The 15,217-nt window shown below is 46.3% G+C and overlaps 3 protein-coding genes and 1 pseudogene across 4 annotated transcripts in view; all 4 read right to left on the reverse strand.

The window, feature by feature from the left end:
- Nucleotides 1-15,217, reverse strand: part of col6a3 (collagen, type VI, alpha 3) — a 169,557-nt gene that overhangs the window by 58,134 nt on the left and 96,206 nt on the right. The window lies entirely within an intron of this gene.
- LOC311225080 (collagen alpha-3(VI) chain-like) lies at nt 169-2,336 on the reverse strand (annotated as a pseudogene). The gene is made up of 3 exons: nt 1,814-2,336; nt 976-1,563; nt 169-818 (listed from the first exon to the last, which is right to left on the reverse strand). The product of its transcript is annotated as a collagen alpha-3(VI) chain-like (transcript).
- On the reverse strand, nt 3,937-8,813 carry LOC311225081 (collagen alpha-3(VI) chain-like; the record flags this gene model as incomplete). The annotated part of the gene is made up of 6 exons (XM_084310288.1): nt 3,937-4,038; nt 4,248-4,813; nt 5,809-6,313; nt 6,615-7,180; nt 7,431-8,030; nt 8,204-8,813. 6 exons carry the CDS (start codon nt 8,811-8,813, stop codon nt 3,937-3,939), a joined length of 2,949 nt encoding a protein of 982 aa, XP_084166414.1.
- LOC311225082 (collagen alpha-3(VI) chain-like) lies at nt 10,297-15,176 on the reverse strand (the record flags this gene model as incomplete). The annotated part of the gene is made up of 7 exons (XM_084310289.1): nt 10,297-10,398; nt 10,605-11,170; nt 11,421-12,020; nt 12,196-12,795; nt 12,953-13,540; nt 13,791-14,390; nt 14,567-15,176. The coding sequence occupies 7 exons, from the start codon at nt 15,174-15,176 to the stop codon at nt 10,297-10,299; spliced, it is 3,666 nt and encodes a 1,221-aa protein (XP_084166415.1).

A 15,217-nucleotide genomic window follows, 5' to 3' on the forward strand; every position in this document is an offset into this window, starting at 1 on the left:
CATCCAATAAAAACACAACATCCCTTCCGGGAGCACGTCTCTCAGCTAGGGGATATCAAATTTTAAGAATTAGGGTGATTCCTGCATGCATAATTGTCTTTTTCCAGGGGATTTTCCCTTTCTTATTAAACAGGAAACATTCTTATCAAGGTACAAGCTAGGAATGATTTACAAAAGAAACAACTTCAAGGGCTTGGTCAAGACAGCCAATTTCTTACCATGTACGGTTGGTGTCGTGGGTGTGGCCCTTACTAGCACTCTGTTCAAGACGGCAAACAGCTTTTGTTGGACGTTGGGGAGGTCAGTGAATTCAGACACAGAAAGAGCATGATTAGGGTCGGTGGATATCTTCTGCAATTATCTGCTGTCAGAGCTCCTTGTACCAATGCCAAACACCGAAATGCCCAGCTCTTTGAGGGCAGACGCTGGTGTATCTACATCATCATTAGACCGTCCACCATTCAGCAGTATCAACTTCTGTGGGACACCTTCCAGGCGCCTGCTGCCAGAGGAGGCAGTGAAGACGTTGTCCCTGACATACTGAAGGGCCGCCCCGGTGTTGAGGGTTCTGCCTCCTATGTGCCTCAGCCCCCTGACTATGGCAAAAATATCCTCTTTTGTGGTGTATGTGTTCAGATAGAAATGAACCTCTTGATCTCTGCTATACTGGACCACAGAGACACGGTCACTGTTTTCTTCCACATTGAGTTTCTCCACCACTCTCTCAACAAAATCACGCATGGCTGGGAATCCATTCCTTGTGCCATCAGAACCATCCAGCAGGAATACTACATCCCTCCTGGGAGTTATTGGGTCCACTATGAACATTAGAAATGAAAGGCAAAATGAGCTCAATATTGCTTAATAGAAAGTGAGATTGATATGTGGGCATGTGTGTTGATTTAAATAACAAAAATATAGGGGTGCACATTCACCAATATTCCTAGTGGGCAATCAAAGCAAGCTGTGTCTTACCTATCGTTGTTGGGGTGACCTCAACAATTACAGTATCGAGAGAGTCGATGAAGGACTGCTGGACACTAGGGAGGTCAGAGAACTTGGACACAGAATGGGCATAACTAGGATCAGTGGAAATCCTTTGAACCTCTGTGCTAGAATTTCTGGTCCCAATGCCGAAGATCAAGACCCCATTCTCTTTGAGGGCAGAGGCTGGTGTATCTACATCATCATTAGACCGTCCACCATTCAGCAGTATCAACCTCTGCGGGACACCTTCCAGGCGCCTGCTGCCAGAGGAGGCAGTGAAGACGTTGTCCCTAACATACTGAAGGGCTGCCCCGGTGTTGAGGGGTCTGCCTCCTCTGTGCCTCAGCCCCCTGACCGTGGCAAGAATATCCTCTTTTGTGGTGTATGTGTTCAGATAGAAATGAACCTCTTGATCTCTGCTGTACTGGACCACAGAGACGTGGTCTTTGTTTGCTCCCACATTGAGTTTCTCCACCACTCTCTCAACAAAATTTCGCATAGCTGGGAATCCATTCCTTGTGCCGTCAGAACCATCTAGAAGGAATACTACATCCTTTCTGGCACTGTCATGATCAACTGAGGAAACAAAGAACAAAATGTCAAATAAACTAGGCAAAGACCGTGCATGTGGATGATTGATGAATGGTGGACATTTTTCGGAAACAATGGCTGTTTCAATTTCATTGCCTTTGAAATATGTGATAATCCTCCCTTGCAAAAATTGCGGACCAGGAGTGTTCACTAATCTCGGAAAAAATGAATACACTACAGTATCTTGTCAATCCAGCAAAATGTCGGGTGTTATCTGTGATGAGATGAAACATACCTATAATAGTGGTTGATTCTGTAGTAACATCAATAACCACTGCCTCCATGGAGGACTGAATCTGCTGTTGAACATTGGGAAGGTCACTGAAGTCCGACACAGACAGAGCATGACTGGGTTCATGGGAGATCTTCTGCAGTTCTTTGCTGTCAGACCCCCTGGTTCCAATTGCAAAGATCATGACCCCCAACTCTTTCAGAGCAGAGGCTGGTGTATTAACGCTGTCATAGGACCTTCCACCACTTAGCAATAGTAATAACTGTGGAACACCTTCCAGACGCCTGCTTCCGGCGGAGGCAGTGAAGACATTGTCCCTCAAGTACTGGAGAGCTGCTCCAGTGTTGAGGGGTCTTCCGCCTTTGTGCTTCAAAGCTTTGACAGTGTCAAGGATCTCGCCCTTTGTTGTGTATGTGTTCAGGTAGAACTGGACAGCTGGTTCTCTGCTGTACTGAACCACTGAGACACGATCTTTGTTGTCATCCACATTGAGTGTCTCCACTATTCTCTGGACAAAGTCACGCATTGCTGGGAATCCAGTTCTAGTGCCATCAGATCCATCCAATAAAAACACAACATCCCTTCCGGGAGCACGTCTCTCAGCTAGGGGATATCAAAATTAGAGAAGAATTAGGGTGATTCCTGCATGCATATTGTCTTTTTCCAGGGGATTTTCCCTTTCTTATTAAACAGGAAACATTCTTATCAAGGTACAAGCTAGGAATGATTTACAAAAGAAACAACTTCAAGGGCCTGGTCAAGACAGCCAATTTCTTACCATGTACGGTTGGTGTCGTGGGTGTGGCCCTTACTAGCACTCTGTTCAAGACGGCAAACAGCTTTTGTTGGACGTTGGGGAGGTCAGTGAATTCAGACACAGAAAGAGCATGATTAGGGTCGGTGGATATCTTCTGCAATTCTCTGCTGTCAGAGCTCCTTGTACCAATGCCAAACACCGAAATGCCCAGCTCTTTGAGGGCAGAGGCTGGTGTATCTACATCATCATTAGACCGTCCACCATTCAGCAGTATCAACCTCTGCGGGACACCTTCCAGGCGCCTGCTGCCAGAGGAGGCAGTGAAGACGTTGTCCCTAACATACTGAAGGGCTGCCCCGGTGTTGAGGGGTCTGCCTCCTCTGTGCCTCAGCCCCCTGACCGTGGCAAGAATATCCTCTTTTGTGGTGTATGTGTTCAGATAGAAATGAACCTCTTGATCTCTGCTGTACTGGACCACAGAGACGTGGTCTTTGTTTGCTCCCACATTGAGTTTCTCCACCACTCTCTCAACAAAATTTCGCATAGCTGGGAATCCATTCCTTGTGCCGTCAGAACCATCTAGAAGGAATACTACATCCTTTCTGGCAGTGTCATGATCAACTGAGGAAACAAAGAACAAAATATCAAATAAACTAGGCAAAGACCGTGCCTGTGGATGATTGATGAATGGTGGACATTTTTCGGAAACAATGGCTGTTTCAATTTCATTGCCTTTGAAATATGTGATAATCCTCCCTTGCAAAAATTGCGGACCAGGAGTGTTCACTAATCTCGGAAAAAATTAATACACTACAGTATCTTGTCAATCCAGCAAAATGTCGGGTGTTATCTGTGATGAGATGAAACATACCTATAATAGTGGTTGATTCTGTAGTAACATCAATAACCACTGCCTCCATGGAGGACTGAATCTGCTGTTGAACATTGGGAAGGTCACTGAAGTCCGACACAGACAGAGCATGACTGGGTTCATGGGAGATCTTCTGCAGTTCTTTGCTGTCAGACCCCCTGGTTCCAATTGCAAAGATCATGACCCCCAACTCTTTCAGAGCAGAGGCTGGTGTATTAACGCTGTCATAGGACCTTCCACCACTTAGCAATAGTAATAACTGTGGAACACCTTCCAGACGCCTGCTTCCGGCGGAGGCAGTGAAGACATTGTCCCTCAAGTACTGGAGAGCTGCTCCAGTGTTGAGGGGTCTTCCGCCTTTGTGCTTCAAAGCTTTGACAGTGTCAAGGATCTCGCCCTTTGTTGTGTATGTGTTCAGGTAGAACTGGACAGCTGGTTCTCTGCTGTACTGAACCACTGAGACACGATCTTTGTTGTCATCCACATTGAGTGTCTCCACTATTCTCTGGACAAAGTCACGCATTGCTGGGAATCCAGTTCTAGTGCCATCAGATCCATCCAATAAAAACACAACATCCCTTCCGGGAGCACGTCTCTCAGCTAGGGGATATCAAAATTAGAGAAGAATTAGGGTGATTCCTGCATGCATATTGTCTTTTTCCAGGGGATTTTCCCTTTCTTATTAAACAGGAAACATTCTTATCAAGGTACAAGCTAGGAATGATTTACAAAAGAAACAACTTCAAGGGCCTGGTCAAGACAGCCAATTTCTTACCATGTACGGTTGGTGTCGTGGGTGTGGCCCTTACTAGCACTCTGTTCAAGACGGCAAACAGCTTTTGTTGGACGTTGGGGAGGTCAGTGAATTCAGACACAGAAAGAGCATGATTAGGGTCGGTGGATATCTTCTGCAATTCTCTGCTGTCAGAGCTCCTTGTACCAATGCCAAACACCGAAATGCCCAGCTCTTTGAGGGCAGAGGCTGGTGTATCTACATCATCATTAGACCGTCCACCATTCAGCAGTATCAACTTTTGTGGGACACCTTCCAGGCGCCTGCTGCCAGAGGAGGCAGTGAAGACGTTGTCCCTGACATACTGAAGGGCCGCCCCGGTGTTGAGGGTTCTGCCTCCTTTGTGCCTCAGGCCCCTGACTATGGCAAGAATATCCTCTTTTGTGGTGTATGTGTTCAGATAGAAATGAACCTCTTGATCTCTGCTGTACTGGACCACAGAGACACGGTCACTGTTTTCTTCCACATTGAGTTTCTCCACCACTCTCTCAACAAAATCACGCATGGCTGGGAATCCATTCCTTGTGCCATCAGAACCATCCAGCAGGAATACTACATCCCTCCTGGGAGTTATTGGGTCCACTATGAACATTAGAAATGAGAGGCAAAAAGAGCTCAATATTGCTTAATAGAAAGTGAGATTGATATGTGGGCATGTGTGTTGATTTAAATAATAAAAAGATAGGGGTGCACATTCACAAATATTCCTAGGGGGCAATCAAACCAAGCTGTGTCTTACCTATCGTTGTTCGGGTGACCGCAACAATTACAGTATCGAGAGAGTCGATGAAGGACTGCTGGACACTAGGGAGGTCAGAGAACTCGGACACAGAATGGGCATAACTAGGATCAGTGGAAATCCTTTGAACCTCTGTGCTAGAATTTCTGGTCCCAATGCCGAAGATAAAGACCCCATTCTCTTTGAGGGCAGAGGCTGGCGTATCTACATCATCATTAGACCGTCCACCATTCATCAGTATCAACTTCTGCGGGACACCTTCCAGGCGCCTGCTGCCAGAGGAGGCAGTGAAGATGTTGTCCCTGACATACTGAAGGGCTGCTCCGGTGTTGAGGGGTTTGCCTCCTCTATGCCTCAGCCCTCTGACCGTGGCAAGAATATCCTCTTTTGTAGTGTATGTGTTCAGATAGAAATGAACCTCTTGATCTCTGCTGTACTGGACCACAGAGACGCGGTCTTTGTTTTCTCCCACATTGAGTTTCTCCACCACTCTCTCAACAAAATTACGCATAGCTGGGAATCCATTCCTTGTGCCATCAGAACCATCTAGAAGGAATACTACATCCTTTCTGGCAGTGTCATGATCAACTGAGGAAACAAAGAACAAAATGTCAAATAAACTAGGCAAAGACCGTGCCTGTGGATGATTGATGAATGGTGGACATTCTTTGGAAACAATGGCTGTTTCAATTTCATTGCCTTTGAAATATGTGATAATCCTCCCTTGCAAAAATTGCGGACCAGGAGTGTTCACTAATCTCGGACAAAATGAATACACTACAGTATCTTGTCAATCCAGCAAAATGCCAGGTGTTATCTGTGATGAGATGAAACATACCTATAATGGTTGTTGATTCTGTAGTAACATCAATAACCACTGCCTCCATGGAGGACTGAATCTGCTGTTGAACATTGGGAAGGTCACTGAAGTCCGACACAGACAGAGCATGACTGGGTTCATGGGAGATCTTCTGCAGTTCTTTGCTGTCAGACCCCCTGGTTCCAATTGCAAAGATCATGACCCCCAACTCTTTCAGAGCAGAGGCTGGTGTATTAACGCTGTCATAGGACCTTCCACCACTTAGCAATAGTAATAACTGTGGAACACCTTCCAGACGCCTGCTTCCGGCGGAGGCAGTGAAGACATTGTCCCTCAAGTACTGGAGAGCTGCTCCAGTGTTGAGGGGTCTTCCGCCTTTGTGCTTCAAAGCTTTGACAGTGGCAAGGATCTCGCCCTTTGTTGTGTATGTGTTCAGGTAGAACTGGACAGCTGGTTCTCTGCTGTACTGAACCACTGAGACACGATCTTTGTTGTCATCCACATTGAGTGTCTCCACTATTCTCTGGACAAAGTCACGCATTGCTGGGAATCCAGTTCTAGTCCCATCAGATCCATCCAATAAAAACACAACATCCCTTCCGGGAGCACGTCTCTCAGCTAGGGGATATCAAAATTAGAGAAGAATTAGGGTGATTCCTGCATGCATAGTATTTTTCCAGGGGATTTTCCCTTTCTTATTAAACAGGAAAATTCTTATCAGGGTACAAGCTAGGAATGATTTACAAAAGAAACAACTTCAAGGGCCTGGTCAAGACAGCCAATTTCTTACCATGTATGGCTGGTGTCGTGGGTGTGGCCCTTACTAGCACTCTGTTCAAGACGGCAAACAGCTTTTCTTGGACGTTGGGGAGGTCAGTGAATTCAGACACAGAAAGAGCATGATTAGGGTCGGTGGATATCTTCTGCAATTCTCTGCTGTCAGAGCTCCTTGTACCAATGCCAAACACCAAAATGCCCAGCTCTTTGAGGGCAGAGGCTGGTGTATCTACATCATCATTAGACCGTCCACCATTCAGCAGTATCAACCTCTGCGGGACACCTTCCAGGCGCCTGCTGCCAGAGGAGGCAGTGAAGACGTTGTCCCTAACATACTGAAGGGCTGCCCCGGTGTTGAGGGGTCTGCCTCCTCTGTGCCTCAGCCCCCTGACCGTGGCAAGAATATCCTCTTTTGTGGTGTATGTGTTCAGATAGAAATGAACCGCTTGATCTCTGCCGTACTGGACCACAGAGACGTGGTCTTTGTTTGCTCCCACATTGAGTTTCTCCACCACTCTCTCAACAAAATTTCGCATAGCTGGGAATCCATTCCTTGTGCCGTCAGAACCATCTAGAAGGAATACTACATCCTTTCTGGCAGTGTCATGATCAACTGAGGAAACAAAGAACAAAATGTAAAATAAACTAGGCAAAGACCGTGCCTGTGGATGATTGATGAATGGTGGACATTTTTCGGAAACAATGGCTGTTTCAATTTCATTGCCTTTGAAATATGTGATAATCCTCCCTTGCAAAAATTGCGGACCAGGAGTGTTCACTAATCTCGGACAAAATGAATACACTACAGTATCTTGTCAATCCAGCAAAATGTCGGGTGTTATCTGTGATGAGATGAAACATACCTATAATAGTGGTTGATTCTGTAGTAACATCAATAACCACTGCCTCCATGGAGGACTGAATCTGCTGTTGAACATTGGGAAGGTCACTGAAGTCCGACACAGACAGAGCATGACTGGGTTCATGGGAGATCTTCTGCAGTTCTTTGCTGTCAGACCCCCTGGTTCCAATTGCAAAGATCATGACCCCCAACTCTTTCAGAGCAGAGGCTGGTGTATTAACGCTGTCATAGGACCTTCCACCACTTAGCAATAGTAATAACTGTGGAACACCTTCCAGACGCCTGCTTCCGGCAGAGGCAGTGAAGACATTGTCCCTCAAGTACTGGAGAGCTGCTCCAGTGTTGAGGGGTCTTCCGCCTTTGTGCTTCAAAGCTTTGACAGTGTCAAGGATCTCGCCTTTTGTTGTGTATGTGTTCAGGTAGAACTGGACAGCTGGTTCTCTGCTGTACTGAACCACTGAGACACGATCTTTGTTGTCATCCACATTGAATGTCTCCGATATTCTCTGGACAAAGTCACGCATTGCTGGGAATCCAGATCTAGTGCCATCAGATCCATCCAATAAAAACACAACATCCCTTCCGGGAGCACGTCTCTCAGCTAGGGGATATCAAAATTTAAGAATTAGGGTGATTCCTGCATGCATAATTGTCTTTTTCCAGGGGATTTTCCCTTTCTTATTAAACAGGAAACATTCTTATCAAGGTACAAGCTAGGAATGATTTACAAAAGAAACAACTTCAAGGGCTTGGTCAAGACAGCCAATTTCTTACCATGTATGGTTGGTGTCGTGGGTGTGGCCCTTACTAGCACTCTGTTCAAGACGGCAAACAGCTTTTGTTGGACGTTGGGGAGGTCAGTGAATTCAGACACAGAAAGAGCATGATTAGGGTCGGTGGATATCTTCTGCAATTCTCTGCTGTCAGAGCTCCTTGTACCAATGCCAAACACCGAAATGCCCAGCTCTTTGAGGGCAGACGCTGGTGTATCTACATCATCATTAGACCGTCCACCATTCAGCAGTATCAACTTCTGTGGGACACCTTCCAGGCGCCTGCTGCCAGAGGAGGCAGTGAAGACGTTGTCCCTGACATACTGAAGGGCCGCCCCGGTGTTGAGGGTTCTGCCTCCTATGTGCCTCAGCCCCCTGACTATGGCAAAAATATCCTCTTTTGTGGTGTATGTGTTCAGATAGAAATGAACCTCTTGATCTCTGCTATACTGGACCACAGAGACACGGTCACTGTTTTCTTCCACATTGAGTTTCTCCACCACTCTCTCAACAAAATCACGCATGGCTGGGAATCCATTCCTTGTGCCATCAGAACCATCCAGCAGGAATACTACATCCCTCCTGGGAGTTATTGGGTCCACTATGAACATTAGAAATTAAAGGCAAAATGAGCTCAATATTGCTTAATAGAAAGTGAGATTGATATGTGGGCATGTGTGTTGATTTAAATAACAAAAATATAGGGGTGCACATTCACAAATATTCCTAGGGGGCAATCAAAGCAAGCTGTGTCTTACCTATCGTTGTTGGGGTGACCTCAACAATTACAGTATCGAGAGAGTCGATGAAGGACTGCTGGACACTAGGGAGGTCAGAGAACTCGGACACAGAATGGGCATAACTAGGATCAGTGGAAATCCTTTGAACCTCTGTGCTAGAATTTCTGGTCCCAATGCCGAAGATCAAGACCCCATTCTCTTTGAGGGCAGAGGCTGGTGTATCTACATCATCATTAGACCGTCCACCATTCAGCAGTATCAACCTCTGCGGGACACCTTCCAGGCGCCTGCTGCCAGAGGAGGCAGTGAAGACGTTGTCCCTAACATACTGAAGGGCTGCCCCGGTGTTGAGGGGTCTGCCTCCTCTGTGCCTCAGCCCCCTGACCGTGGCAAGAATATCCTCTTTTGTGGTGTATGTGTTCAGATAGAAATGAACCTCTTGATCTCTGCTGTACTGGACCACAGAGACGTGGTCTTTGTTTGCTCCCACATTGAGTTTCTCCACCACTCTCTCAACAAAATTTCGCATAGCTGGGAATCCATTCCTTGTGCCGTCAGAACCATCTAGAAGGAATACTACATCCTTTCTGGCAGTGTCATGATCAACTGAGGAAACAAAGAACAAAATGTCAAATAAACTAGGCAAAGACCGTGCCTGTGGATGATTGATGAATGGTGGACATTTTTCGGAAACAATGGCTGTTTCAATTTCATTGCCTTTGAAATATGTGATAATCCTCCCTTGCAAAAATTGCGGACCAGGAGTGTTCACTAATCTCGGAAAAAATGAATACACTACAGTATCTTGTCAATCCAGCAAAATGTCGGGTGTTATCTGTGATGAGATGAAACATACCTATAATAGTGGTTGATTCTGTAGTAACATCAATAACCACTGCCTCCATGGAGGACTGAATCTGCTGTTGAACATTGGGAAGGTCACTGAAGTCCGACACAGACAGAGCATGACTGGGTTCATGGGAGATCTTCTGCAGTTCTTTGCTGTCAGACCCCCTGGTTCCAATTGCAAAGATCATGACCCCCAACTCTTTCAGAGCAGAGGCTGGTGTATTAACGCTGTCATAGGACCTTCCACCACTTAGCAATAGTAATAACTGTGGAACACCTTCCAGACGCCTGCTTCCGGCGGAGGCAGTGAAGACATTGTCCCTCAAGTACTGGAGAGCTGCTCCAGTGTTGAGGGGTCTTCCGCCTTTGTGCTTCAAAGCTTTGACAGTGTCAAGGATCTCGCCCTTTGTTGTGTATGTGTTCAGGTAGAACTGGACAGCTGGTTCTCTGCTGTACTGAACCACTGAGACACGATCTTTGTTGTCATCCACATTGAGTGTCTCCACTATTCTCTGGACAAAGTCACGCATTGCTGGGAATCCAGTTCTAGTACCATCAGATCCATCCAATAAAAACACAACATCCCTTCCGGGAGCACGTCTCTCAGCTAGGGGATATCAAAATTAGAGAAGAATTAGGGTGATTCCTGCATGCATAGTATTTTTCCAGGGGATTTTCCCTTTCTTATTAAACAGGAAAATTCTTATCAGGGTACAAGCTAGGAATGATTTACAAAAGAAACAACTTCAAGGGCCTGGTCAAGACAGCCAATTTCTTACCATGTATGGTTGGTGTGGTGGGTGTGGCCCTTACTAGCACTCTGTTCAAGACGGCAAACAGCTTTTCTTGGACGTTGGGGAGGTCAGTGAATTCAGACACAGAAAGAGCATGATTAGGGTCGGTGGATATCTTCTGCAATTCTCTGCTGTCAGAGCTCCTTGTACCAATGCCAAACACCAAAATGCCCAGCTCTTTGAGGGCAGAGGCTGGTGTATCTACATCATCATTAGACCGTCCACCATTCAGCAGTATCAACCTCTGCGGGACACCTTCCAGGCGCCTGCTGCCAGAGGAGGCAGTGAAGACGTTGTCCCTAACATACTGAAGGGCTGCCCCGGTGTTGAGGGGTCTGCCTCCTCTGTGCCTCAGCCCCCTGACCGTGGCAAGAATATCCTCTTTTGTGGTGTATGTGTTCAGATAGAAATGAACCTCTTGATCTCTGCTGTACTGGACCACAGAGACGTGGTCTTTGTTTGCTCCCACATTGAGTTTCTCCACCACTCTCTCAACAAAATTTCGCATAGCTGGGAATCCATTCCTTGTGCCGTCAGAACCATCTAGAAGGAATACTACATCCTTTCTGGCAGTGTCATGATCAACTGAGGAAACAAAGAACAAAATATCAAATAAACTAGGCAAAGACCGTGCCTGTGGATGATTGATGAATGGTGGACATTTTTCGGAAACAATGGCTGTTTCAATTTCATTGCCTTTGAAATATGTGATAATCCTCCCTTGCAAAAATTGCGGACCAGGAGTGTTCACTAATCTCGGAAAAAATGAATACACTACAGTATCTTGTCAATCCAGCAAAATGTCGGGTGTTATCTGTGATGAGATGAAACATACCTATAATAGTGGTTGATTCTGTAGTAACATCAATAACCACTGCCTCCATGGAGGACTGAATCTGCTGTTGAACATTGGGAAGGTCACTGAAGTCCGACACAGACAGAGCATGACTGGGTTCATGGGAGATCTTCTGCAGTTCTTTGCTGTCAGACCCCCTGGTTCCAATTGCAAAGATCATGACCCCCAACTCTTTCAGAGCAGAGGCTGGTGTATTAACGCTGTCATAGGACCTTCCACCACTTAGCAATAGTAATAACTGTGGAACACCTTCCAGACGCCTGCTTCCGGCGGATGCAGTGAAGACATTGTCCCTCAAGTACTGGAGAGCTGCTCCAGTGTTGAGGGGTCTTCCGCCTTTGTGCTTCAAAGCTTTGACAGTGTCAAGGATCTCGCCCTTTGTTGTGTATGTGTTCAGGTAGAACTGGACAGCTGGTTCTCTGCTGTACTGAACCACTGAGACACGATCTTTGTTGTCATCCACATTGAGTGTCTCCACTATTCTCTGGACAAAGTCACGCATTGCTGGGAATCCAGTTCTAGTGCCATCAGATCCATCCAATAAAAACACAACATCCCTTCCGGGAGCACGTCTCTCAGCTAGGGGATATCAAAATTAGAGAAGAATTAGGGTGATTCCTGCATGCATATTGTCTTTTTCCAGGGGATTTTCCCTTTCTTATTAAACAGGAAACATTCTTATCAAGGTACAAGCTAGGAATGATTTACAAAAGAAACAACTTCAAGGGCCTGGTCAAGACAGCCAATTTCTTACCATGTACGGTTGGTGTCGTGGGTGTGGCCCTTACTAGCACTCTGTTCAAGACGGCAAACAGCTTTTGTTGGACGTTGGGGAGGTCAGTGAATTCAGACACAGAAAGAGCATGATTAGGGTCGGTGGATATCTTCTGCAATTCTCTGCTGTCAGAGCTCCTTGTACCAATGCCAAACACCGAAATGCCCAGCTCTTTGAGGGCAGAGGCTGGTGTATCTACATCATCATTAGACCGTCCACCATTCAGCAGTATCAACTTTTGTGGGACACCTTCCAGGCGCCTGCTGCCAGAGGAGGCAGTGAAGACGTTGTCCCTGACATACTGAAGGGCCGCCCCGGTGTTGAGGGTTCTGCCTCCTTTGTGCCTCAGGCCCGTGACTATGGCAAGAATATCCTCTTTTGTGGTGTATGTGTTCAGATAGAAATGAACCTCTTGATCTCTGCTGTACTGGACCACAGAGACACGGTCACTGTTTTCTTCCACATTGAGTTTCTCCACCACTCTCTCAACAAAATCACGCATGGCTGGGAATCCATTCCTTGTGCCATCAGAACCATCCAGCAGGAATACTACATCCCTCCTGGGAGTTATTGGGTCCACTATGAACATTAGAAATGAAAGGCAAAATGAGCTCAATATTGCTTAATAGAAAGTGAGATTGATATGTGGGCATGTGTGTTGATTTAAATAACAAAAATATAGGGGTGCACATTCACAAATATTCCTAGGGGGCAATCAAAGCAAGCTGTGTCTTACCTATCGTTGTTGGGGTGACCTCAACAATTACAGTATCGAGAGAGTCGATGAAGGACTGCTGGACACTAGGGAGGTCAGAGAACTCGGACACAGAATGGGCATAACTAGGATCAGTGGAAATCCTTTGAACCTCTGTGCTAGAATTTCTGGTCCCAATGCCGAAGATCAAGACCCCATTCTCTTTGAGGGCAGAGGCTGGTGTATCTACATCATCATTAGACCGTCCACCATTCAGCAGTATCAATTTCTGCGGGACACCTTCCAGGCGCCTGCTGCCAGAGGAAGCAGTGAAGACGTTGTCCCTAACATACTGAAGGGCTGCCCCGGTGTTGAGGGGTCTGCCTCCTCTGTGCCTCAGCCCCCTGACCGTGGCAAGAATATCCTCTTTTGTGGTGTATGTGTTCAGATAGAAATTAACCTCTTGATCTCTGCTGTACTGGACCACAGAGACGCGGTCTTTGTTTGCTCCCACATTGAGTTTCTCCACCACTCTCTCAACAAAATTACGCATAGCTGGGAATCCATTCCTTGTGCCATCAGAACCATCTAGAAGGAATACTACATCCTTTCTGGCAGTGTCATGATCAACTGAGGAAACAAAGAACAAAATGTCAAATAAACTAGGCAAAGACCGTGCCTGTGGATGATTGATGAATGGTGGACATTTTTTGGAAACAATGGCTGTTTCAATTTCATTGCCTTTGAAATATGTGATAATCCTCCCTTGCAAAAATTGCGGACCAGGAGTGTTCACTAATCTCGGACAAAATGAATACACTACAGTATCTTGTCAATCCAGCAAAATGCCAGGTGTTATCTGTGATGAGATGAAACATACCTATAACGGTTGTTGATTCTGTAGTAACATCAATAACCACTGCCTCCATGGAGGACTGAATCTGCTGTTGAACATTGGGAAGGTCACTGAAGTCCGACACAGACAGAGCATGACTGGGTTCATGGGAGATCTTCTGCAGTTCTTTGCTGTCAGACCCCCTGGTTCCAATTGCAAAGATCATGACCCCCAACTCTTTCAGAGCAGAGGCTGGTGTATTAACGCTGTCATAGGACCTTCCACCACTTAGCAATAGTAATAACTGTGGAACACCTTCCAGACGCCTGCTTCCGGCGGAGGCAGTGAAGACATTGTCCCTCAAGTACTGGAGAGCTGCTCCAGTGTTGAGGGGTCTTCCACCTTTGTGCTTCAAAGCTTTGACAGTGTCAAGGATCTCGCCCTTTGTTGTGTATGTGTTCAGGTAGAACTGGACAGCTGCTTCTCTGCTGTACTGAACCACTGAGACATGATCTTTGTTGTCATCCACATTGAGTGTCTCCACTATTCTCTGGACAAAGTCACGCATTGCTGGGAATCCAGTTCTAGTCCCATCAGATCCATCCAATAAAAACACAACATCCCTTCCGGGAGCACGTCTCTCAGCTAGGGGATATCAAAATTAGAGAAGAATTAGGGTGATTCCTGCATGCATAATTGTCTTTTTCCAGGGGATTTTCCCTTTCTTATTAAACAGGAAACATTCTTATCAAGGTACAAGCTAGGAATGATTTACAAAAGAAACAACTTCAAGGGCCTGGTCAAGACAGCCAATTTCTTACCATGTACGGTTGGTGTCGTGGGTGTGGCCCTTACTAGCACTCTGTTCAAGACGGCAAACAGCTTTTGTTGGACGTTGGGGAGGTCAGTGAATTCAGACACAGAAAGAGCATGATTAGGGTCGGTGGATATCTTCTGCAATTCTCTGCTGTCAGAGCTCCTTGTACCAATGCCAAACACCGAAATGCCCAGCTCTTTGAGGGCAGAGGCTGGTGTATCTACATCATCATTAGACCGTCCACCATTCAGCAGTATCAACTTCTGCGGGACACCTTCCAGGCGCCTGCTGCCAGAGGAGGCAGTGAAGACGTTATCCCTAACATACTGAAGGGCTGCCCCGGTGTTGAGGGGTCTGCCTCCTCTGTGCCTCAGCCCCCTGACCGTGGCAAGAATATCCTCTTTTGTGTTGTATGTGTTCAGATAGAAATGAACCTCTTGATCTCTGCTGTACTGGACCACAGAGACACGGTCACTGTTTTCTTCCACATTGAGTTTCTCCACCACTCTCTCAACAAAATCACGCATGGCTGGGAATCCATTCCTTGTGCCATCAGAACCATCCAGCAGGAATACTACATCCCTCCTGGGAGTTATTGGGTCCACTATGAACATTAGAAATGAAAGGCAAAATGAGCTCAATATTGCTTAATAGA

Source organism: Notolepis coatsorum (assembly GCF_963971535.1).
Source record: "Notolepis coatsorum genome assembly, chromosome: 3".
Lineage (NCBI taxonomy): Eukaryota > Metazoa > Chordata > Actinopteri > Aulopiformes > Paralepididae > Notolepis > Notolepis coatsorum.